At 47.5% G+C, this 25,911-nt stretch overlaps 1 protein-coding gene across 11 annotated transcripts in view; it reads left to right on the plus strand.

The window, feature by feature from the left end:
• Positions 1–4,174: 4,174 nt before the first annotated feature.
• TTLL6 (tubulin tyrosine ligase like 6) overlaps positions 4,175–25,911 on the plus strand; it is a 47,036-nt gene continuing 25,299 nt past the window's right edge. For 3 of the 11 annotated variants that reach the window (XR_016035523.1, XM_088829005.1, XM_088829004.1), the window contains exons 1-9: positions 13,682–13,722; positions 14,644–14,762; positions 14,901–15,031; positions 16,609–16,765; positions 17,534–17,677; positions 18,297–18,382; positions 23,495–23,720; positions 25,046–25,221; positions 25,581–25,718. Coding sequence is in view for 10 of the 11 variants with exons in the window: in XM_088829005.1 (XP_088685131.1) it covers positions 14,742–14,762; positions 14,901–15,031; positions 16,609–16,765; positions 17,534–17,677; positions 18,297–18,382; positions 23,495–23,720; positions 25,046–25,221; positions 25,581–25,718 (1,079 nt within the window). In the remaining variant the exon portion in view is untranslated. The other 8 variants (XM_055407626.2, XM_088829007.1, XM_088829008.1 and 5 more) reach the window with 7 other exon arrangements.

Genomic DNA, 25,911 nt, shown 5'->3' on the forward strand with positions numbered 1-25,911 from the left:
TTGGCTTTGTCAGGTCTTAGTTGCTGCATTCTGGATCTTCATAGCCTCATGTGGACTCTTTCGTTGCTGTGTATGGACTCTAGTTGTGGTGAGCAGGCTCAGTAACTGTGTTGCAAGGGCTCCAGAGCATGTGAGCTTCAGTAGTTGTAGTATGTGGGTTCTCTAGTTGTGGCACAGAGGCTTAGTTGCTCTGTGGTATCTAGGATCTTACTTCCTTGACCAGGGATGGAACTTGTGTCCCCTGCATTGCAAGGTGGATTCTTAACCACTGGACCACCAGGGAAGTCCCTCTTTACTATTTTTATCATATAAAATGATACCAATGTGTAGGTGAGAGGACTCCATATTATATTCTAATTTCATACACATACATGGTACACAGTGTGGAATCTATAAAAGAAGTATTAGTGGGAAATGAGTATTCCAAACAATTTGAAAGAAAATAAAAAGGCAACTCTGACTATAGAGGACCCTTTTGCTACCTGTAGTGCCTTCAGTGCGGGAGGCCCGGGTTTGATCCCTGGGTTGGGAACATCCCCTGAAGGAAATGGCAACCCACTCCAGTGTCCTTGCCTGGAAAATTCCATGGACGGAGGAGCCTGGAAGGCTACAGTCCATGGAGTTGGACACGACTGAGGAACTTCACTTCACTTTAGTGCACTTATAAGTGCATGCGTCTGGTGTCTCCAAGGCACCCAGCAAGCTGTCCTGCACACATAAAGTGTTCAAGTAATGTGCCTGTTATTTCCCCTGCAGTCAGGGCCACTTTCTATGGAATTTGTTTCTAAAAGCATCTGCACCAAAAAAAAAAAAAAGGGTGCTGTAAAAACAATCATGAATAATAGCTCCTTTCAGGGAAAGCTGTTTCCCCCAGAAGGCAGAGGGAAGATGAAAAAGGACAAAATGAAAACAGAAGGTGGGTGGAAGCTCCATTGCTCCTGGGCAAGTAGCCTTATTCCCTGGGCCTCTCTGAGCCCTATCAGATACATACCCAAACGGGAGACATCACAAGAGGTGCTGGACAGCAAATTCTGTTTCTGTTTCACCAATAACAGTACTAAGAAGTGTGTGAAGGAAGGAGCAGTTCTCTATGAAACCCTGCAAGGCCTTGGCCAAGGCATCACATTCTTCCGGGCCTCTCTTTTCCTCATCTGCAAACAAGAGAAATACCAGGGAAGTCTTTAAGATCTCTTCTGATTTAACAAGACTTCTGATTCTGTGATTGGACATATCTCTATATTATTTCCTAATACAATACATCATTTCTATTTCCTACTTCATCCCTGGTACATATACCAGTACTTTCTTTTGATTGGCACAGGAAGAAAGGGCTTCTAGGCTGGATCTTGGGTCAGGGGACCAAAAGCAGGACGCTCTATCTTTTTACATTAATTACTTAAAGGAAGTGTCTCAAACTAGGAAACACAGTGTGTGTCAACTGTAAATAAACTTCTGAGGGTTCTGTTATCGTCTTTTATTTATTTAATCAGGTGGGTGCCTTAGGAACAAAAAGACAGTGCAAACAACAGCTTCAGACCTGTATTTTTTCACACACTCTTGTTTCTTAGTTGGCGCTCAGAGGAGGGGACATAGTTTACATTTTTTGAGGACTGCAAGGACCCTCTAACACACTGCTTTAACCTTCACACCTAGGCTCAGAAAACCCCAGTGTTTGTCATGTGGGTTTTCCTGTTTCTGGTTTGTCTGATACAAATCGCTGATGCTCTCGGCTTTCCTGGCTGTCACTTTCTGGCCCTGGAAGGGATGCCTGAGGGGGCTGAACCCTGCTTTGCTCTACAGTGGGGGCAGCTCTACTGTTCACCCTGTGTTTGTTCCTGTCATTACCCCTGAAAGGACAGCAGTGCCAGACTCTGGCCTATTAGCTCCCACTGCGGCCAACCCTCTCATAAATAACCCGTTGTCAGGGATTTTAATGGAAGCCCTCTGGAAGCTGTAAATCTTTGTGGCTCCCTCCTGCATCCTCTCTCTCATTTCCATCACAATATTACTCCAGAGGGACCAGAGACCAAAGCATGAGCTTGCCAGAGGAGATTGGTGGGACACTGGGGAAAGAAAGAGGCGGGATGGGGGAGGGGAACAGAGCTGGGACAGTTGGTCTTAGGGAAGCATCTGTTGGGTGGCCGGTTGATGATGGTCACCTGGATCCCCAAGGCCCTGGAGAGGGGGAAGGGCAAGATGGCCTAGGGCCACCTGGTGGGAAGAGGGAAGAGAACAGGATGACAGAGAGGTTTCTGGAAGGGTGCACCTCGGGCTCTCCAGTGTGAATCTAAGAACCAAGTAGCAGGATTTTAGTGTCTGCTTCAGGTTAAGCTATGCCTTTGCCTCTAGCCTCCTGCTTGAGCAGATCAGCAGGTAAAGGGGTGGTGTCCTGTGTTGGCAAGAAAACTTTTCCTCTACCAATTTAGGTCTGAAAGGTAACAAAGTTTTTATGTGCACTAGAGCATTCAGGAGTAACTACCCCAAATAGCTAGGGATTAAGGTTTATACATCAGTTTAATAAGAGTGGGGGTGATTAGGGATTCAAAGGATGGAAGTCTCTAATGAGACTTGTTTACACAATTTTTTGGAATGTCCAAGCAAATGGACATTCCAAATGGCTGGGTGGTGCCTGCCTGACTGGAGATCTTCCTGGATGGGTGGAGGGGGTTGCCAAGTTGTGACCACTGGTGTTTGGAAAACTCTGGTGTATGTGTATCAGGGAAGTTCAAATTGGATTCCTTTCTGCATTGGCTGTAGCCCAAATACTTCCACCTTAAAGTTAAAACTCTCCTGAAGGCTTTTTTTTTTTTTTTTTAAGTCCATTCACCTGCTGTTTCTCCAGTATTCTATCACAGCATGGCACGAAGTCCTGGGTACAAAGTTCCCAGTGAACCTGCTAAAACTTAGCTCCTGGACTAACTTCAGCATGCTTCACATCACAGATGTGGATTTTGTCTCTTCCCTTAGTTGTTTTGACTAAAGGTTTTCTTAGGAGGCCTTCTCCTTCTCACATGCCTCCCCTCAATTGCTGGAAAAGAAAGTAATGATCCAAGTCTTACATAAATCTTACCCCTTGGGACTAAACGATCTTTTTTCACAGGAGCAGCCACATTTCAGTGGCATCCAGTCAAGCATCTGGAAAAAATTCAAGAACGAAGAATATCCCTCCTCGGTTCAATCCGTAAGGGAAATCGCTACGGTTCAAGACTTAAAATCAATCCTTTGTTCAATCTGTCACCAATCTGAATTAACCCAGGCAAAAACAGCTCTTGTGCTGTGCTTAGTCGCTCAGTCGTGTCCGATTCTTTACTGGTTGCCAATCCTTTCCAGGCAGGTCTCTAAGCTCAGACAGGTGGAAACTTCAGGAAACCACAATTATTTGAATCCAGTCACTACGCTGATTCTCCACCTGAGAACAGTCAAGGTGTTGTTTTGAGAAGTCAAAACCCCTGCCCTGGGCGGCTGTTTCCTATTGGCCAGTTCAGCGGCGGGGTCAGGACACCCCCACCCTCTGAGGTATCATGATTCAACAAGCCTGGGCGGTTCGTCACAGGCTTGTGATACCCATTTTACTGCTAAAGAAGCTAAGTCTAGGTCACGTCGGCTGTCCGAGGTTACACAGGCCACCTGAGCTCTCGACTTGGGCTTCAATCCAGCCCTCCCCGCACGGTGTTCCCTGCTCCCAGCAGTGGATGTTTACCGTCTACAGCGTGCCCAAGGGCCAAGGCGCCCCTCGCTCGACCCGACTAACGCCCCAGGAGCTCTAGAATCAGACGTTCTGATTCGCTCGGGCCAGACGTTCAAGCCGCGCCTGCGCACGACGCCCGGACGGCGCGGGCCGAGTCCCCCGAGGACCCGGGGGCGGGGCGGACCGGGGAGGGCTGGGCGGATCCGGTAAGGCGGGGACCCGCGGAGGGCAAGCGGTAGTTGCGCCTCGCGCGCCAGGAGCGCGGCCCCGCGGCCCAGCGTCCTCGGCGTCTCCCGGGACGACCTCGGGCGCTTCTCTCTCCGAGCGGTTAACTGGATTCGGGAGGCGGCGGTGGGGGGGGGGGTCATGCCAACTACCGAAGGGACCAATCGAAGGCCTGGAAAGCCTTATATGCAAATAGGGGGGCCGGGCGGACCCCAAATTAGGAGCGGCTCGGGTTGGGGGTTAGGGGTTGTCTGGCAGCCAGTGGGAGCGTGTCTCCTTCGAGGAGGGGACCCACGAGTGTGGTTGCGAGCTATACGGGCGGCAGAGCGGGGGCGAGACGGGGGAATAGGAATTGCGGGTAAGAGCGCCCCAAAGCCCGCTGCTGCCCCCAGGCCGCGGCCTCCTAGTGCCTCCCCACTGAAAACCGGGTTCTACATGCCCCCTGGTCTCCCACGGTGCCCAGTTTCCCAAGGCTACCCCTCTGCCCTCCCCTGGTGGCTTTCTGTGGCAAAAGCCTCCCGCACGCCCCTGCTTCCTCTCTGTTCTGCTGTAGCCCACCTCTTGTCAGCAGGTCTAGGTATCGCTCGCCCTCTTCCACGCCCCTTACTCAGTTCACTGCTAAAATATTCTCACTCCCTTTTCTCATCCTCAGGACCCCATGCCAGGACCTTTCTTACACACCAACCATTCTTTTCCCAGCTCCTCTTTCCTAACCTACCTTTCCTCCCAAACCTGGGTGGCCCTCTGTGCGCACCCTCACTTCCTGCCCTCCCTCGATTTCCCCAAACCGTTGCCCCCAGGGAGCTGTCCCTGAGATACCAGAGATCCCTGGGAATCGCACAACTCTCCCTTTCCTCCTTCCTCATCCTCGGATCCTTCTCCTGATCACTTTTCTTCCTTTGTCTGGAGAATCCTTACAGAAAGACACTTCTATTTCTCTTGGCAGCGCAGCCCTCTGCAAATAACCTACCTCCTTTCCAGCCCTCTGCAAATAACCTATCTCCTTTTTCTTTCACTTCTAGGCGTTGTTTCTCACCTTCCTGAAGGAAAACTCTTCTAGGCTTGAGGAAAGTTCTTTGGGATTTGAACCCTAGGGGCAAATGTAACTTACACTTATTAATAGGAATGAACGTGGGAAGGGAGCTAACAGTTTACTAAACCCTAGTATGTGCTAGGCACTTAAATTATTTATTGTGTACACCCATGCCACAATTATATTTTCATTTTGCAATAGCCCTTATTTTGAACCAAACATTGCTTTAAGAGCTTTAGAAATATTAACTCACTTAATCTTTAAAGCAACCCCATGAGGTGAATATTACTTTCATTTTACTTACAAGAGAACTGAGGTACAGAGAGACTCACTCACCCACAGTCACCCTTCTGTTATAGTAAGTGGTAGAGGTGAGAATCAATCTGTCTTTGCTAGTTACGCACTGCGTATTGTGGAGAAAATGACTGGGTATGAGCCTGCCTGAAAATTGCATCTTCCAGTCTTGCAGAATGCCTTGATTTCTAGCAGAATAAAAGATGGCATCTGAGTCAGCAAGTTTTTTGTTCGCAGGGAACGTGGCCAGTTATTTTCAGCACTTATTGGCAAAACCCTTGAATAGTTGAGTGCCTCCCTTGTTAGTCTGTGTTTGCTAAGGGTCCCTTCAGGCCCTGTGCTGAAATATAAAGGGTGGATAGAATGAAAAGTCAAAAGACCATAGTGAAAGTGAAAGTCTCTCAGTCGTGTCCAACTGTTTGTGACCTCATGGACTATGCAGTCCATGGAATTCTCCAGGTCAGAACACAAGTGGATAGCCGTTCCCTTCTCCAGGGATCTTCCCAACCCAGGGATTGAACCCAGGTCTCCTACATTTCAGGCAGAATCTTTACCAGTTGAGCCACCAGGGAAGCCCTTCCTTTCTGAAGTCATAGTTTTATGCTAAAATATACACCAAATAGTGCTCAAATTGACTCTGGTAACAGGGGCAGAAAAAAAACCTTGCTAGAGTAGGGGAAGGAGTGGAGGACCATAGTAGGCATTTTATTTTATCCTGCCTGCTTCAAAGTTCAAAACACTTCCCTGGATATTAAGCTTTTATCTTCTTGGTGATTCTGTAATGATGGAAAAGACAGGGAATGAGGGAGAATATAAGCACTGGCTTCTAAATATGATATGTCAAAGAGGCAAAGCTAAAAGCAAGATCCAGAGATATTACTCCGTATCTTTTTTTGCCCTATCTACTTCTGTCTTTTCTAAGAGCTGGCAGAGGCGTTCTATGCTTCTGGTAGGGGAATGAGGACCAAAAAGTGAGAAGGTGAGTGCAGGAAAACCTATTATTTGGAAGAAGAGAAGGAAATCACAGTTAGACACAGTAGGAAAACTCTTCAGTGCTGAATGAATTCCTGCAGACCAAAAGAAAAGCCTAGGTTGTGAAGGTCAGGGTTAAAAAAACTAGGCTAACATTTGAAACACTTAACAACCAAATGATTCTTTCCTCCCTTTTACAGACCCCCATATTAATCTGTGGTAACTCAGCTGGTAAAGAATCTTCCTGAAATGCAGGAGACCCCAGTTCGGTTCCTGGGTTGGGAAGATTCCCTGCAGAAAGGATAGGCTACCCATTTGTATTCTCAGGCTTCCCTGATGGCTCAGATGGTAAAGAATCTGCCCGCAATGCGGGAAAGCTGAGTTCAATCCCTGGGTTGGGAAGATCCCCTGGAGGAGGGCATGCAACCCAGTCTAGTATTCTTGCCTGGAGAATCCCTATGGACAGAGGAGCCTTGCAGGTTGCAGTCCATGGGTCGCAGAGTCAGACATGACTGAGCAACTAAACATATCAATTCATCCTAGCAAAGGAAAGCACTAAACATTTCCCACCCTTCTGTAGCACCTCTCGGGCCAAGAAGAGTAGTCAACATGTGTAGTCTTTGAGAAGTGGAAATGAATCCCTCCAAGTAACCTGCATTGTGTTTGCTTGCATGGAGCTCTCCCAGTGCTCATCCCCTCCCCCTGGTGGCCAATGGAAGTCATTTTCATGCTGTCACTAGGCTTTGGTTGGCAACCTCTACTTGGAAGATCCCAAGATCAAATCCCATACCAAAATGCAAACAGGGTTTTTTCACTGTCTTAACTATTTTACTTGGGAAGGGGAATTGACTGTGTCTTGTGTCATCAAAAAAAACTGAAGATGATATTTGCTATGTTTGCTACATATATTTGTACAGCATAGTGTGTATGTTGTTTTTGCTTGAACTCCCTAAGTCCCTTGGTCTATATTGCCTGCCCACTGACGGGCATAATGGAAAGCTATGTAGAAGGGCAGGAAGCTGGGGCTTTGATCCTGGCTCTGCTGACTTCTTTTCGCCTTTGTACAAGTTGTCCCTCTCCGCTAGCTGGGAGGGAGATTTCAAAACCTCTAAGAAGCAAACAGACTGGACTGGACAATTTCCAAGGTTCCTCCCAGCGGTAATATTCAGGAATTCCACTGGAAGTGCTCTAATTACACTCAAATAAGAGCCCTGGTACAGTGTGGCCACTGGCGAAAAGAAGGGAAAGAAACAGAGTGAAAATACATACAGTAGAAACAATAGGGCTGGTCTCAGATTATGTCAGATCTGGGGAGATCCAGGCCCCTTGTTGGAAGTGGGAATTTAGAAGGATTTGGCTTAAAGGAAAATGGTGTGGGACCAGCTGATTCTTAAGAGGCTAACATCACCAAGGCTGCTTCTGGGAGCTAGGAAATCAGTCACTTCACTTTATGGTTCCGGTCATTTACGGGTGATTAGCAGAGAGGAAAAGGCAGTGGATGGAGTGTAGAGGAGAGACAGGCTGTGGGGTCAGATGAATATGAATATAGCTTCTAATCCCAGGTCTGCCTCTTACCCTCTCTGTGTTTCAGCCTTCTCATCTGTAATAGAAGTAAGAGAGTATCTATGGTATGATATTATGAGGATGAGATGAGACAGTATGTATGTAAAGTGCTTTAGTATAATTAATACCTGTTATACTTGGTAAGTATAATTAATACCTGTTATACTTGGTAAGTGGGCTTCCCAGGTGGTGCTAGTGGTAAAGAATCTGCCTGCCAGTGCAGGAGACGTTAGAGACACGGGTTTGGTCTCTGGGTTGGGAAGACCCCCTGGAGGAGGGCATGGCAACCCACTCCAGTATTCTTGCCTGGAGAATCCCATGAACAAAGGAGCCTGGTGGGCTACAGTCCATAGGGTCACACAAAGTCGCACAGGACTGAAGTGACTTAGCATGCATGCATGCATACTTGATAAGTAGGTTGTAAATAGTATTTACTATTATAGTGAATGAAACTGTTTTAAATGCTTGCTATATGAAAGGATGCAAAGTCAATGCTTTAAAAAAGGTATTTTTTATGCTCACACAACATTTCTATTATATAGATGAGGAAAAGGAACCTTAGAAAGGTGAAACTAGTTCCTGCATTTATTAATCCTTCCAGTCCATTCATTCAAGAAGCGTAGGGATCTCTGTTATGTGCCAGACACTGTGGCAAGAGTTGAGAATTCACAATAGCCTCTTCCATCAGAGAAGTCACAGTCCAGGGCCACACAGCTGAGAATGATAGCAAATAGTGAGCACCTGCTCTGTGCCAGGCACTCTCCTAAGCATACCGTATTAACTCAAATGAATTACTGCATTTAATTCTTATGGCTGGGGTACACCACTTTACAGATGAGGAAAGGAAGGCATAGAGCTGTTATGATAAGTAAATTGCTTGAGATCACACAACTAGGAAGTGGCAAAGCATGGACTTAAAGCTAGGCAGATAGACTCCAGAATCTTGAGTTCTTAGCCACTTCATTACAGCTGCCTCTTCATAAGTGATTTAAAGCCACATCCCTGACTGCACAGGCCCTTGGTTGTTATCAGTTACTCAGTGAAACCCCATGGACTGCAGCATGCCAGGCTTCCCTGTCTTTCACCGTCTCCTGGAGCTTGCTCAAACTCATGTCCACTGAGTCGGTGATGCCATCCAACCATCTCACCCTCTGTCATCCCCTTTTCCTCCTGCCTTCAATCTTTCCCAGCATCAGGGTCTTTTCTAAGGGGTCAGTTCTTCTCATGTGGCCGAAGTAGTGGAGCTTCAGCATCAGGCACAGGCCCTTCCACTGGGATATAAATACCGTATCTCAGGATGCCCGCAGCAGCCCCCCTGCCTCCTTTGTATTCTCCTTAACCTTGTTCTTTGGATCTGTGGCCTCACCTTTTTTAATTTCTCGAGGCTACAAGATTGCTTTTGACCAAATTTTAAGACAGGAGAGTAGGTAGGAACCCCCAGGTTAACAAGGAGTAGTTGCTGAGATTGGGAAAGAAAAGTTGAGCTCTGCTAGCAGAGTCTGAGTAAATTCAGATGTCTGTGGGGTCAGATGTGGAGCCTAAATGAAAGAGAAGTGATCTGGGGCATACAAAAGTGTTTCCTCTCTCTCTTAATGCTGCTAAATGGAAAACAATAACATGAGGGTAACTGTCACTTGGCTCCTGAATCAGGGAGACAGCAGGGAATGATAGGGACTGAGGCAGACTGCAAAATGTCTAGAGAGGGAGCCATTGCTCAGTTCTGATTGATTACTGGCCTGAAGCAATGAGGACCTCCTTTTCTGAAAGGAACAGACGTCTAGATTTTTATGACAGATCTACATTTCCCAGTTATTGGCAGCTACTTCTCTTTTACGTCTCTAAAAGTGATGACCACCACCGTGGGGCAAGTAAACATTTCTGTACGCTAGATTCAGGAGGCAAACCCTGGTGGCAAATGTTGAGTGAGCTGTTCTCTTTTAGGGGCTGGAGAGAAGCCAACAGGATTTAGCCTTGGGTATGAAACAGGAAGGAGAGGGCTGGGGGAAGAGAAAGCTCCCAAAGACAAAGCGAAAATAGTCACATGTGGCAATGGCTGTTGTCTGCTGTCTTGGATCTGTCTCGGGTGCCTTCCAAGTGTGTCTCATGTAACCTAGTTTACAGAGGAAGGTGGACGAGTCTGCCATGATGAACCCACAGAACTATACAAGCTCCATCCCTTCCTTGCTTTCTGTGCCCGAGGCTCTCTTGTGCAAGAGTAAACAGAATCTGACTGGCTTTTTTGGGGGGGTTGTTGTTCTTTTTGAGGCAGACAAATACAAGCAACCATGACTTGTTTTTACCACTTGGGCAAGGATTTGAAAAAGGGCAAAGACAACTTGCAACTCCAGAGGCCAGATTCAGGGTCAGTTTTCCCTCCTCAAGTTAACATTAACCTTTAGGTAAACGGAGCCACTCCTCCTAGAGGGCTTGGTAAACAGGAGCCACTGTGGAGGCCAGGGGAGGGGAGCCGGCAGTTTACTTGGCAGGAAGCGAGCAGTCCAAGGTCAAGATTTCATGTACTGCAGTCCTCTTGAACTTTTCCAAGAATATACCTGTTCACTGAGAAAAACTGACGCACAACGCCCAGGTTTCATCCGTTAATTGCACTGAGTGCAACCTTTCTCCCCCTGCTCAGGGCAGGCGTCACCACAGATGGCTTGGCTGTGAGGAACAGCCCTCTTCAGCAAGAGAGAGAAGCAAGTGGCAGTTCTTGGCCACTTATTAGCTCTGCTGTTCCTATCAATGATCGCTACGAGCATTCAGTGAGATGGTATATGTGAAAATTCTTTGGAAAACCTAAGGAATTATGTCCATGTAGGGTTTTATTATTAAATTATTCATAGGGAGCCTCTGAATGAGAGCACCCTCCTCCATTTTGGTTTGAAAAAGAAATGGAGAGTGGTGGCAGGGTATTGTAATGTTAAATAAAACATGGCTGTAAGGTATCGAAGTTGTCTGGAATTAGCAAGGTTGGGTATAGAGGGGAGGTGATTCCCAAGAGGTTGTGTGACTCTGGTGAGCCTGCTGTAATTGCATGTTGCTGGTGGTAGTTGAAATTGTTGGAATCCCTCTGGGAAATAACATGGTGATATAATAAAATATCAGAGGCTACATAATTTCCATATTCATTAACTTAGTAATTCTGGTTCTGGATAAATACCTTAAGAATATAATCCTAAAGAAATAAAGGCTCTTCTATACATGAAAGTGTGCATTTTAGAGCTATTTATATAATAGAATTGAAAGCAACTTTCATTGCCAATAACTGCATTTAATTGCAATGGCTGGTTAAATTCAGACACATTCCTTCAGTGGGATATTATTACACAATGATGAAAAGCTAGAACTATGTAAACTTTGCCACAACCAAAAGAATGGCTATGATATGATAGTAAGGGACAAAAAGCAGATCAAATGTTTATCTATTATATAATTATATAAGACATATATAATTATATAAGACTTATATAAGACTAATGATAATTAGAATTTTAGAATAAAAAGGAATATACAAGGAATTTCCCTCTGGTCCAGTCGCTAAGACTTTGCCTTCCAATGCAGGAGACACAGGTTTGATCTCTGGGCCAGGAACTAAGATTTTACATGCCTTGCAGATGAAAACCAAAACATAAAACAGAAGCAGTTTTGTAACAAATTCAATAAAGACTTTTAAAATTGTCCACATTAAAAAAAAAAAGTCTTAAAAAAAGAGAATACATGAAAAGGCCAAAGTTGCTCTGTTAGTTACAGGTAGCTTCCCACCTTGCCCTTTTCTGAGCTTCCTTTAATGTTATAACATTTAGAATAAATTGTAGTAAAGATATTAACCATTTTTTAAAAGCCAAGGAGTTTTGAGGAAAGAATAGGGTAATTAGCAAGAGGACTATTGGCATCAAATCAGAGGGATTAAAATAATGAGAAGGTTGGTGGGGTTTGGGGAGGTGAGAGAAGCACCAGAAATCTGGTTTTATGGTCATAGACACCTCAGATGTGAAGGGGATATGAATCAGTTCATTGGGCCTGGGCAATTCTGGGACCCGAAGGCAGACTAAGCATATTCCTAAGGATTAGTGAAGCAAGGGCATTAAAAACCGCATCAAAAAACTTGATATTTGAAATTTCAAGCAAGCATCAAGGAAGTCATCATGGAGGTGAGGTTAGGGGATGAGAACTTTGCTGGACTTCCTTGTAGGTATTTTATTATTTTGTCTTGCTTTTATTTTGAGTTGAATGGTGAGGGAGATACTGTAGCCTCTTCTGTGGTTGAAGTCTCTGAAGGGTTGCATCTGACCCTGGGCTGGAGTCTTGCTCAGTCAGCTGCAAGTCAGTCCTGCACTTGTGAATACCAGTTGCGTTCATTCTCAGGCCAGCAAATTGCATGCGGGATGTTTGGTGAAGCGCCTGAATAGTTAACAGACCTCCTCAAAGCACCCCATCTACAACCACAGGGACCAACTCCCTCAGCTAAGGAGGCTCAGGGCTCAGTTCTGAGGCTGTCTCCAGACACTCACTCAGTTTAATAATAAGACTGTTTACCTGGTGCCAGGCGTAGCATCTCAGCTTGCTATGATGCCGAAAACCCCAGGAGGGAAAAACCAAGGCCAGAGTTGGCTGAGTGAGTCCCCAAGGTCATAGTCATGGCAAAAGGTGGAATCAGCTCCCTGCTGGAGCTTGCATGAACCGTGGAGGTGAGGTGGCATTTCATACGCAGCAACCTGTTGTCTGGTTCTGAGTGCTGGCCCACCGCCCACATGAGCAAGGGAGGGGGTCCCCCTGCAGGTGGATCTGAGTAACTGCCATTCTGTTTGCCCTCTCTCCAGGGTGGGGGGGGCAGTATTTCCCCCGAGCCTCCTCGCAGGCAGGGGAGATGCTCCAGTGCCTACCTTTGGAGGAAGAGGAAGGGACAGACTCAGAAGAGAAAGAGAACGGTTCTATAGAAGATTCGAAAGAAATCACCATGGCTTTTGTGAGACAGAACACTGGGGCACAAAAGGGGCTTCAGAGTGCCCATCAGCAAGGCAAGAAGAAGAGGAAGAAAAAGAGGTTAGGATTGCAAGATGGGGAATGGGGATCCATGTTGGGAATAGCAGGAGGGACCTGGAGGGGAGGGGGCCTCAGCTGCTAAGGAGTAGGTAAAGGAGAAACTGTGTGGAGTAAGTCACACCATTTTTGGTTCATATAAAAAGAACCTACTTTTGATTATCGGTTTTATAGAATCAAATAATGGTGTGTGTAATCTAAAACCACACCTGTCCTCATCTTCATTCTGTTAGAATGCCTTTTGAAAAATTGTGTGGGGAGAGATGATTTCCTCATTTTAAGAAAGTACTTATTGTCTTGGGGATTTAGGATACTTTAAATGTAACAGAACCATGTTGATTTCTTAGGATCTGACTATGGCTTGTGTATTCCAGTTCTTATTTAATATTTTGCCATACCCTACTCCATTCTTGGGTGGGTGGCAATGAATCATTCCTCAGACTTATTGATATCTTACATTTTGTCTGCTTTCTGACTCATAGCTTCCCTTAATGGGGGGGCAATAGGAGGGAGACCATTAAATATTTTGGCCAAAAAGATGTTCACTCCCTATTCCTGATGGGCCACTGAAATTAGAGGATTGAGGAGTGATGATGTTAATGTGAAGCTTCAAGCAAAATCAGCCATAATCACAATACAGAATTTCTAGCTCATAGGCAGAGCAACAGTACTCTGCACCCGTGTTTTCTGTCACTCTGCAGCTACAGGGGTGTGTGTCCTCAGTAACAGGGATGGTCAAGGCAGGCTCAGTGTGGCCACTGAGATTTCACTCAGCTCCCATGGGACTGGATGTTTCTGCATGTAGTCACTTGTTCTGGCAAGTGTGTCTGTCTCTGTCTTGGTGCTTTCCCCTTTCTCTTTTCCAGATGATTGGTGATCAATCTATCCAGCTGCCGATATGAGAGTGGTGAGCATCTGCCCTCAACGCATCCACCATGGGGACCCCACCAGATTCCCCCAAAGAGTTGGGAAGGGTCACTCATATATTCCTGCAGACGGGAAGGGGCTGTCTTCTAATTGTGTTCTTTGCATCTCCCAGTCCAATTAACTATTTGAGAAAGTTGGGAATCTCATTCCAAGAAAATATGGGTTTTGATCTCAGATACTTCCACTATCTGTAGTTCCTGTGTATGCTTACTGGGGCATCTGTTGAAGAGCTGGCAGCGATGGCTGCAATCAAGGGCTCTTTTTTGGAGCATAAGTTACAAACTGGCGGTCCATGGGCTAAAGATGACCTGCAGACCTACTTTGACTGCAGAGCAGAGTTAATATTTTCACTTTGAATTTGGTTGCGATAGGCTGGTCTTGACCCTTCTGGTCCCTACAGGCACTTCTTCCTTTCCAGGTCCTTGAAGGTATTTGAATTTGTGTTGGAGTCAGCTCCCAGTTATTAATAGGGACCAGGAAAGAAGGATGTGTGTGGTTTTGAAATACACTGTGTAGTTTTCTTCTGTCAATTTACCTCACTAATTAAGCTTGGTTTTGGCTGACCTTAAGGATTAGTTTATATTCCCTGAACTCTCAGTGCCCGTGTTTGGAGGAAAGCCAAAGGCCTGCTTCCTGGCAAGGGTGGGTGAAACACTGACCTCAGAAAACCTTCTGTGGTGATCACTGGGCACAGGCTGTGCTCTCCAATAGCTTTCGACTCTCTCTGTTCCTTTCTCGGCAATGGCCTGTCCAGGTGGGGCAAGATGGCTTCCGGTCCCAAGGAGCCCACTAGTCTGGCTTCCGTGGACACTCTGGGAGCACCTAGAAACGTAATCTCTCCATCTCGTGCTCCTTCCCCACTTCCCCCCTGATGGGTCTTTCTTCCTCCCCCTCCTGGCAGTGCGTAGGGCCGCCCAACAATACGGCCTTCGAGAGGGAGGAGAAAATGACGACTGGACTCTCTACTGGACTGACTTCTCAGTGTCACTGGAACGGGTGATGGAAATGAAAAGTTACCAGGTATCTGGGTCAGAGCTCGTCCTCAGTGTAAGCGTGGCATCGACCCTATGGGGCCCCACTCTTATGACTGACCCCAAGGGGGAGCTCATGGGTGCTCCTGTGGGCCCTATTGTTCATGTCTTCCGGCTTCCTTTGCAGAAAATCAATCACTTCCCAGGGATGAGTGAAATCTGCCGCAAGGACTTGCTGGCCAGGAATATGAGCCGCATGCTGAAGATGTTCCCGAAAGATTTCCACTTTTTCCCGAGGACCTGGTGTCTTCCTGCTGAGTGAGTGCCCCTTTCTCCACTCCCCACCCCCAGTTTACATTTTCCTCTTGCCCCTAACCCTGGTTACTACTTTCCCTTCCCATAGGATCTTCCATCTCTCTCTCTTCAGGAAAAGAAGGGATAAAGGGCGTGTCCAAGGTTGAGAAAACACAAGGCTCTACCTATAAAATTAGATGACATTTAGGGGCTGGGTGCCTTGGAGCCTGTGCCCGCAGTTTGGATGAGAGTTTGTTCTGACCTTGAAAGCTGTGATTTTGAACTTGTTCCAGTCTTTTCACTGTGCAGTTTTTGAATTTTTGAGGCCTTCAAGCACTTCTGGAGGGAGTGAGGTGATGGATAGAGCCCTCTAACCATTAGAAGCAGGGAGGGATGCCTGACTTTTGACCCATTTCAGGACATGGCAGTCAGCCTTTTCCCATCTCTGTCTCACTATATCCATCTGCAAACTGAACATCCATTCCTGGTACATAAAGTACTCTGGACCACAGCACTGAGAAACAGGAGAAATGTGAGGTGACATAAGCATGACCTGGGTACAGTCTGGTGTCTGGATGAGGTGGGGAGGTGGGGGTACAGAAGCATTGCCATCAGAATGATGTTCACAGGGCAGGGGCCCCACAGGAGTCCCACTGTCCCCTCTCCACTGAGTGCTTTCCCAAACCAAGAGCGCCAGGGTGCCCAGCTTTTTCAGACTTGTCTAGAACAATTGGCAGAGCTTAGCTGCAACTTAGAAGGAAACGTGTTTGTCAGGTCAGCAGGCTCCTGCAGATTTCATGGCCACTGAGAGACATTGTAGTTACATGACTTCTCCAGTGGCCACAAAGCTCCTTTGAGTTAAATGGAAAACAAGAAGTATTGTAAGGCTGAGATTTAGAATCCTTTAAGTTGGTTACTTGCTTCTGAGTATACTTTCTTCAAAGTACATTCAAAGATAGCATTTGCCAGACTACCCCGGTGGTCCAGTGATTAAGACTCCGCCTTCCAATGCAGTGGGTGCAGGTTCAATCCTGGTTGGGGAACTAAGATCTCAAATGCCGCAGGGTGAGGCCAAAAATTAAAATAAAAAGATAGCATTTTCCCTGTCACTCTAGCTAGAGTGGAGGTGTTGCAGAGGAAAAGCTGAACTCCAGAGCAGGGAAGGAGATCCAAAGTCACATCATTGGTCAGGGCTTGAGTCAGATTCAGAACTCCACATCTCTTATCTGTAAACTCAAAGCCAAACTGTGTGGATCACAGTTACCTTCATGGGGTGTGAGGCCTTGCCTGCATTATGTCATGTAGGAGATAACTGTCATTGTCCTCATTGTGTAGACGATGGAATTGAGGTTGAGTGAGGTCAAGTCCTTGCAAAGGGCCACACTGCTGGTGAGTGATGTTGCCTGGGTTTCAGTCCAGCTCTGATCTCCCTCCAGAGCCCATCCTCTCTCCACGGTGTGTGCTCCACGGTCTCTCCAGATCTCTGGGCATCTGTCTGTCAATTCCAGGGTTTTTTTCTCTTTTAAAAAAGAATAAAGAGCTAGCTTTCACTTTCGTTGATCCCCAGCTAAAGGTGTTTCATTCCCTCCCTGCTCTGGTAGCTGGGGAGATTTGCAGAACTACAGCAGGTCAAGAAAAAATAAGACTTACATCTGTAAGCCGGATTCGGGCTGCCAAGGGAAAGGTATATTCATCACCCGAACAGTGAAAGAAATCAAACCAGGGGAGGATATGATCTGTCAGCTGTATATCTCAAAGGTACTTCCTCATCGTAACCATTTATTTATCATCCAGAGCACCCTCAAGCTGTAGCTTCGCTGTGAAACTAGGGCAGGGAGGGCGGGGAGCAAGTGATGCCAAATCCCGTCTTCTGCCTTGTACTTGGTCAGACCAAATCTTCTGACTGGAGAGGTGACATGTACCTAGGCCAGAGTGCCCTTGCACCCTTGGAAGTTGGTCTGGCCCTGCCAGGCTGGCCCCTTGCCTCTAACAGACAGCCACTGATCTCTGGAGATCCCACCCACTTTGGGACAGAGAAGCAGCTCTGGAGAGATCAGGGTAACCAGCTTTACTCCATGGCTGGAGATAAAGGCCAGTACAGAGAGGGAGCCTTCTAGAAGGTACATGGAAGGGAGGCCTGGCTGGCTTTGCCATCAGCGTTGCAACTGCAGGGAGAATTCTGGCAGAAGGGCAACAGTAGTATTTACAGTCCTGGAGGGTGACAGCGTGTCCTTCATCACAGGACTTTTTCACGTTTTTTTGTTTCATTGCCAGGAGAGCTCTTCAAGGTAGTTACTTGTGCCATTCGACAGATCAGGAAACAAAGGCCAGATGGGACTTCCACAAGGTCACGTGATGGGTCACAGGGTCCAGGCCTCACATCTCCCTCTCCAGTCTGGGCCCAGGCCACCCTTTTTTAAACACAGGCAACATTGGAGCTGACGCCAAACACAAGACAGGGCCCTAATGAGATTCAAGTCTGGGTTTCTCCTCTGACGCTGTGTGGCTTCTGTTCTCTCCTCCTAGCCCTTTATCATTGACGGGTTCAAGTTCGACTTACGGATTTATGTGCTCATGACATCCTGTGACCCCCTCAGGATTTTTGTGTACAATGAAGGACTGGCACGCTTCGCCACCACCTCTTACTCCCATCCCTGCACAGATAACCTGGTGAGCTTGGGGACACGCTGCCTCCACTGCTTCTTTAAGCTGGTAAAAAACCCTAGTTACATCTGCATTCTCAAGGCGTGGTGAATGTGGCTGTCACTTGCTGGACTCTCATTTACTGTGTAACAGGGTGTATCTGTTCTTGGATTTAGCCTTCCCAAGAGCCTCCAGAATAGGGATTATCATCTCCAATTTACAGATGAGGAAACTAAAATCCAGTTATAAGGACAGCAGAACTAGGAAAGTCTGGGACCTTGGGCCAAGGTCCAAGTTCACAGAACTACGGAAGAGGCGAGGATGGGACTCGTGGCCTGATTGCAAAACCACAGTTCCATGGTGCTCAAAAAAAGGACATGGGCAAGTCCCCAGTCCTCCCCCACATCCCTGACCCCAGGGTTCCTCAGGTCTTCCTCAGCAGAGTGCCACTCAGCCTCCGGAGGAGTGGGAGTGTTATGCTCCAGGCTGTAGGGTACCCCTTCTTTCTTCCTCCTTTTTGCCAGTATATGTAAGGCCTGAGACATCCTCTTCCTTTTCCTTCTCTTTAAACCCATGGGAGGGTGCATAGAGGAAGTGGGAGGCTGCACTTCCTTCTAACCCCACAGACTTGTGTCTCTTTCCCCAGAACGATATCTGCATGCACCTGACTAATTATTCCATTAATAAGCACAGTGCCAATTTCCTTCAAGATGCTCACTCTGGCAGCAAGAGGTAAGGAAGCAGTTCCCCTTCTCTTTTCTTTCCCTGCTGGGCTCAGAGCTGCTCTCTGCGATTCTACTCAAACCCTGTCAGTCCCCATCAGTGTTTCCATCTCAGATCATGTGGTCTCAGAAAATATTTCTTTTCCTCTAAACCCAGAACAGACGCCTTAGTCTCTGCCTTCTGGCTGTTAATCATTAAAAGAAGGTCACATCATAAACCCTAGGGGGTTGGGAGGAGGAGAGATAAACATGAACTGTTTCCCCAGCAGGATACACACACACACCAAAACATACTCATATTACAGTTGACCCTTCTGACATTTCCAGACCAAAAGCTATTTATCGATTGCTGGTCTGCCACTGGAGAAGGACCTGCCAGGCCTGGGGTTCCCTGGGGTGTTGCTCCAACAGAGATTCTCAAATGATGTGGTGTGATGTCCTGGCGTGACATGACCTGTGGCTAGCTGGCTGAAAGTTTCCCCAGAAGAATGGGGGAAAATGGGAGGAATGCAAGAGTCTTTTCCCCAGTGGCTTTTATATTTCTATTATCATCTAATCCTGTCTCATTGAGTTTTAAAATGACTAGGCTGAAGGGAGAGGGCAAGGAAGGCCTGTGTGTCAGGGCCCATGTTGGTGCTTTGTGTGCATGTTTTTTTCATTGAATTTTCAGAATACCATGGCAGAGGTGCCATCACCTCCCCTTTGTAGGTGGACAACTATGAGTTAGGCACCACCTCCATTTTATAGATGAGGAGTCTGGGCCTCTGAGAGGTTAAATAAGCTGCTGAAAATTACAGGCTATAAATGCTAGAGCTGGACACAAATGTCAGTCTGTCTGATTCCAAGGTGCATGATCTTTCTCTTGTATCAGGCTTAAAGGACTGATAAATAGAGTCTGTTTGGCTTCAGAGCATCAGAGAAGCACAGGAAATTTCACAGCTCCCTCGGTAGCAGAGTTCCACAAAGCAAAAGGAAAATCAGTAGGTTAAGCCTGCTGGAAGGGGACGTGTCGGGTGCATAGGAGACGATCTCCCCCTTGTCCGAGAGTGCCAACCACCCATCCTGCCCACAGCTCCCTGACCTCCTCTTTGCCCACTTGGTCCTTGGGGACCCACTGGCATTCTGCACTGTTCCATGTTGAACATCAGGGCTTGGTGAAGCCCAGCTTCTAGTCCCTACTCTGAGGGACTCTCTCTGGCTGAGTCATCTGGAGCAAGTCCCTTCACCTCTATGAGCCTCCAGTTCTTGGTCTGTAGGATGAGAGCAGTGAGATGCCCTGCCCACCTCGTAGGGTCACTCCAAGCCTCACGTGACCTGTGAGAGTGCCCAGACGGTGCTCTTCGTTACTGTGATTTCTCCCTAGTCTAAAGGCATGTAGTTAAAGGACCACCATCCCCTTCCTCTTATGAGAACAAACACCCCACTAACAGACTTTGGGCCCTGAGGCTGTGATGGGCGGTGTATGTGGTGCCCGGACCAAGGTGGGAGTGTAGAGTGTTGTTCTGCTGCCTTTATTCTCCTTCCTTCCTCTTCTTTCTCTTTGCCTCTCTCACCCAGGCCTGGCCTTGCCGCTCTGCTCCTCTCCATCCCCCTCCCTGCTGGAGCCCCCTCTCCTGCCCGCCCTGCACCCCCTCCCACCCTTTCTCTAGGTCCATCTCCCCTCAGCTGCACCCGGATGTCTCAGCATGGCTTTCTGCTCAGCATTTCCCAATGTCTTGCATCCTATCTCATCATGTCCACCCCAGCAGTCCAAGCTTCCCCCTCTCTACCTTCTGACTCACAGGATTGGAGAGTTTGGTATCATCTCAGATGCTTCCTTTTTCAGCAAATCATTGAATTCTGAAGTTCCTTCCTTCAAATGTCCCCCAGTCCTTTCCTATCCACCAGGCCCCGACCTTGGTTCAGCCTCTTCCTTGACTGTTGCCTGACCTCATCACTCTTAGCTCCGGGCACCTCTGCTTAACCTTTCTGTACCTCCGATTTCTCATCTCTGAAATGACGAGATTGGACATCCCTGATGGTCCAGTGTCTAAAACTCCGCACTCCCATGAGGGGGCCCGGGTTCAATCCCTGGTCAGGGAACTAGATCCTAGATGCTTCAACTAAAAGATCCTGAATGCCACATCAAAGGCTCGGAGTAGCCAAACAAATAAATAAAATGACATGATAGGGAATTCCCTGGTGGTCCCGTGGTTGGGATTCCGCATTTCCACTGCAGAGGGCACATGGGTTCGATCCCTAATCAGTTCACTGACCAGATCCCACAAGCTGTGCAGTGCAGCCCACAAAACAAATACAAATAGATAAATAAAATGATGCAATAAAAATGAATCCTGGCCAGCCAGCCTCAAACAGATTTACCATAAGAACTTATTGAGATGATGTGTATGAATAGGCCTCAAAAACCATAACCCCCATGCAGGTGGCTCCTGTTATTATTATACACTCCATATTCTATTTCCACACTTAGGTACCAGTATGGTTCCCAGGTGCCTACAGCACCAGTTCAAACTCCTCTAGTCACTCTATGCTTTGACCAGACCCCATTTCCTACGATTATTATTACTACAATAATAGTTACCATTTTATTTGTTGGGCACTTGCTGTCTGCCAGCTCTGAGAAATTTACACACCTCAATACATTTAATCCTCACAATGACACTGTTAAGCTGGCATGATTTCCCAAGTTTGCATATTAGGGAACAGGTGTAATAAGGTTAAGAAACTTGCCCAAGGTTACACAGCTAGAAAGTAGCAGAGCTGGAATTAACTCCTGAGTCTGGTCCGTGCCCTTAACTACTAATAACACTGCCTGCACCATCCACTCTGTGGTGTTCTCCGAGGATGTTCTTTTGCTCATTTTTTGATACACAAGCCTTGCTCATTCCCACTTCTCTGCCTTTGTTCAGCTCCAACTGGAAACACAGGGAAACATCCTCGAAGGTCCTTCTGTCTAACTAAGCTCTATGTTGCCTTCTCTGACCTGGTCCTAGATGCTGGTCCAGCCACATAATCACTGCAGTGTGGGGGAAACCCATCTTCTCCATGGGCCTCTGGTTCTTCACTTGTCAGATGGGAGGATTGTCTTCCATCTCTAAGGACAAGCCTGTGGAATCTGAGTCTGATCACCCCAGAAGCCTCTCCATCTCTGGACTCCCACCGTCCTCCTGGTCAACATCAGCTGTAGCCTATAACTACTCTTTGCTTGGAGCACATGTTTGTCTTGTGTCCCCAGTTGTACTTAAGTTCCTTGAGGATTAGTATGGCACCCTGGCTTTAGAATCTAGGTGCTTCCCATGTTTTGAGGCAGAGTGTTTTCCTTCTCTCCCTCCAATTTGCCTTCACCTCTCCTCATTCTCCTCTTCCTCACCTTTTTGAAACCATCTTCTCCTACTGACTGACTCACCTGCCCTAAACTGCCCCCTTCCTAGCTTGATACCAGCCATAACCGCAGTACATCCCCACCAGACTGCAAACTCAGGAGGAGCAGTGAAGAAGAAAAATTGGAAACTTGGCAGGCCTCTGGGGCAGAGACCAGAGGGAGCCTGGCACATAGTTGGTATGTTCAATTGAATGGACTAACCACTGGGCATTATGAAATTACACAATAATGTGTATTCATTGTGATGTGCCTGAGTCATCAAGAAGAGGTTATGTTATGATTCATAGTCTATTATAAGATGGTAGAGGAGTGTCATCTATTTTGGGAAATTTATTTCCCAGTTAGGCAAATTAAACACATTTTTTTTTTTTTTGCGCTTGAGAGGATTGGCTTCAAGTGATCTGGAAAATTCATTTATGAGCAGCACTTCATTCTGGACAATGGCAGGTAGAAAAGGCGTGTCTCTGTACTGAATGTCTCTGTTTATCTGTCATCCTATAAATGCATCTTTGGTTGTTTCATATGTTGTTGGCTCCTCAAATGGTCCGTAGGCTTCCCACAGGATAGGTGCTAGTTTCTCAGGATCCCCTCATCACATGAATTTTGCACACACAGCAGTGTGTTTGTCGCTCAGTTGTGTCCAACTCTTGGTGACCCCATGAACTATAGCCCGCCAGGATCCTCTGCCCATGGGATTCTCCAGGCAATAATACTGGAGTGGGTTGCCAGGCCCTCCTCCAGGGGATCTTCCCGACCCAGGGATCAAACCCATGTCTCTTGGGTCTCCCGCATTGGCAGGGGGATTCTTTACCACTAGAGTCACCAGCAGGCCCTCAGTAAATGTGCATCAGCTCCATTGACTGGGGTCCAGCTCTGTGGACTGCTGCTTGAGCTGTATTTCCTGTCTTCTCATTCTTCTCTTTGCTTTTCATTCTCCTGCATCGCCCATATTTCCTCCTCCAACGTTTTCACTTCCTACTTTGGCGCTCTGTGCACATGTGTGTGTGTGTGTGAGGGGTGGGTATCTGGCCCCACCGTTGCCTTTTGGGCCTGTCGGATTTGTCCTGTCTCCATACTGCCCAGCTCAGAGCTGACTGGAGCATTTCCTCACGAACTTCTCTGCAAAGGGTAGATATTCTCTGATATCTGTGACAGGGGGAGCAGCCATCTTAGTTTGCCTGTGACTGAAGGGTTTCCTGGGATGTGGGACTTTCAGCTGTAAAGTCAAGACTATCTGGTTTGCCTGGGACAGTGGGTAACCCTATCTGTGGAAATGCCCTGGGGTTGCCTTTTCCCTCGGGGCTTCCCTTTAGGGGGTTAACATTGAATAAAATTAACAATATTTCTGTGTCTTTAGTGTCCCCAGAATTCCCTCAGATAGTGGAAGTGGAACCAGATATCAGTGGTCTTAAAAGAATCCTTAAGTGCTTCTAATGAACACCAAAGGCTAAGAAACTATTGCTACCAAAACAGCATTGTGCTGTGGGGTGTTGGTTTTTACAAATTTTAAAATTCATCCATTAAGCTTTCCAATGGGATTCCCAATCCCTGCCCCAGCTCACAGATGTTTTCTCCTGTGGGTTCTCCTGAGCTGACACAGCTATTACCCTGGCTCCTAGGTGTCCCTCCCACTGGCTTTGGGACTTTATCCTCTCTAGAAGTTTCTAGTTTCCAGCACTCTACAGCCTCAGATGACCAGAGGTGGGCTTCCCTGCCTCACAGTCCATGGTTCCCTTCCAGGAAGCTCTCCACCTTCAACACGTACATGGAGAGCAATGGCTACAACGTGGCGCAGATCTGGAGAGACATTGAAGATGTTATTATCAAGACGATCATCTCGGCCTACCCCATCATCAAGCATAACTACCACACCTGCTTTCCCCACCACACACTCAACAGTGCCTGCTTTGAAATCCTGGGCTTTGACATTTTGTTAGATCACAAACTCAAGCCCTGGCTGCTGGAGGTAGGGAGGTTGGGGTGAAGGGTGAAGCTGGCACCTGTTACTGGCGTCAGTCCCATCCCTCCACCCTCCTGACTCAGCTAGGATGTTGTAATCCTCTTGCTGAGCTACGGCCTCCCCGGTGCTTGCTGCCTGGGGCGTCTCCCTTTGCTGAAAAGCGGCCACCAGAGGGAGGTAGATGGCCGGGAATTAGAGAATTCCTTGTGCTTTCTTGAGGTCCACCCAGACTTAGAAGTTCTGATCTCAGGCACAGAATGGCTCTAAAGATAGCGCTACCTTCTCTAACAGAGTTGTCTCCGTCATAGAAAGGAGACTTTGTTCTTCATCAAAGCTGGGTGGAGGATATTTAAGATCAGATGGAGCTACTGGGCCTGGCTATCTGGGGCCTGGATTCAGTTCCAAGCACCAGCAGAGAACAACCTAGTGTCCGTGGGCACGGAAAAGGGCGGGGAGCCACTCAGTGAGTTTCCTGTCTCCTCCAGACCCATGGGGTGGTGGGAAGAGGAGGAAGAGAAGCTTCTGGGTGTCTGCGTCTCTTCCTGACTGGACCTGTGCAAGCAGGCCTCTCCCGCGGCCGTCCAGTGTACACACCGGAAGCAGGGGTGAGGGCAGGGTTGTGGTATAAGTCAGAGGTGATGGTGACGGCTGCCAATATACGGAGGCAGCCCTCAGAGGGGAAGACCTAGAATTACATATCAAATTCCTGAGGTCTTGCCTTTCCTCCATTCCTAGCCCTTGTTCCCAAGTGTGGGTGGGAAGGAGAATATGGCTGGCTGTTCAGAGCTCTTACCAAAGAGCAGAATAAGCTACCAGGAGCAAGCCTTCAGAAACTGCTAGAAGTCTTCAAATGTCACATAGTGCCTCTGAGCAATATGGACTCTTCTGTGAGCAGGAATGAATCCTCTCCATCCTCCCACCATCCTGACCCTTAACCCCCGTCAGGATCCTGAATGCATCACTCCTTTCCCCTCCCCACCTCCCAGCCTGGGCCTCTGGACTTCCCTCTTGCATCTGTTCTCTGGGATGCACGGGAGGGGACACATGCACCCCAGATGGAGGGGAAACCAAAGACAGCCCCTTCACCCCCACCCCTTGCCATGCTCCTCAGGAATTCAGAACTGAAATAAAAGCTAGTTACACTACAGGGGTTTCTGCTCCCTCCTTTTTTCACTGGGGCTCCAGTCCAGACTCTCTTTCCCTCTCTCTCCCACTCATTGTGGTAGCCAGGGCCCCTAGGTGGGCTCGGGTGGCTCCGTGGAGGGGGCACTTAGCTTTACCCCCTGCTTGCCTGCTGCCCAGCCTCCCCAGCTGCTGTCTTGTCCTCACAGGTAAACCACTCTCCAAGCTTCTCCACTGACTCCTGGTTGGATAAAGAGGTAAAGGATAATCTTCTGTATGACACTCTGGTCCTGATCAACCTGAGAAGCTGTGATAAAAAGAAGGTCTTGGAGGAGGAGAGACAGCGGGGGCAGTTCCTACAGCAGTGTCGTTCTCGGGAGACCAGGTACAGTCATGGGTCAGTTTTAACAAATGATAATCCTGTTTGGAACATTAGTTTCTATTTGCAGGATGTGGCAGGTTAAACAGTTTTTTCTGTGGTTATTCCTTTGTTCCTAAAAATAGATTAATTTATAGACATAAGTACATGTGATGAATACAAGTTTGTTAATATCATATGAAGAAATCCAGGGATTACCGACACAAAAAGTAAAACCATTTGTCTTGACAAAAGGGAACATTCGTCTGTCCTCCCCTTGTCCCTGTGTTGTGGGGAACACCTTCGTCCTATAACAGAGGCCTTTGTCCACAGAGCGAAAAGCAAGTCTCAGAGCCTGTCAAGGACTTGGCTTTGCTGCTTTTCAGATCTCACAGTGGCCCCTGCCCTCCTCACAAGCCTGATCCTTCGGAACTGAACCTCTGGAACCAGGCCATGGCATCAGGCCATCTCTGTTTGGATGGCACTGTGTTTCTCAGAGCACGTACATGTCCACTGTCTTCCCTGTAAGGAGGGGGCGGGTAGGTGGTAGCATGGGGGATTGTATGTCCTGCTTTTGGAGCTAAGAATACCAAGACTCTGGAAGGGGAGCTGCCTGTATAGGTCACCTCGCTGGCAACTGTCAGGCCTGGACACAGAGCCCAATAGGTGTGTGCTGCCTGGCATTCCAGGATGGCTTCCGCTGAACTCTTGGAGAAG

Source organism: Moschus berezovskii, chromosome 20 (genome assembly GCF_049115385.1).
Source record: "Moschus berezovskii isolate FMDL1 chromosome 20, NW_MosBer_1.0, whole genome shotgun sequence".
Lineage (NCBI taxonomy): Eukaryota > Metazoa > Chordata > Mammalia > Artiodactyla > Moschidae > Moschus > Moschus berezovskii.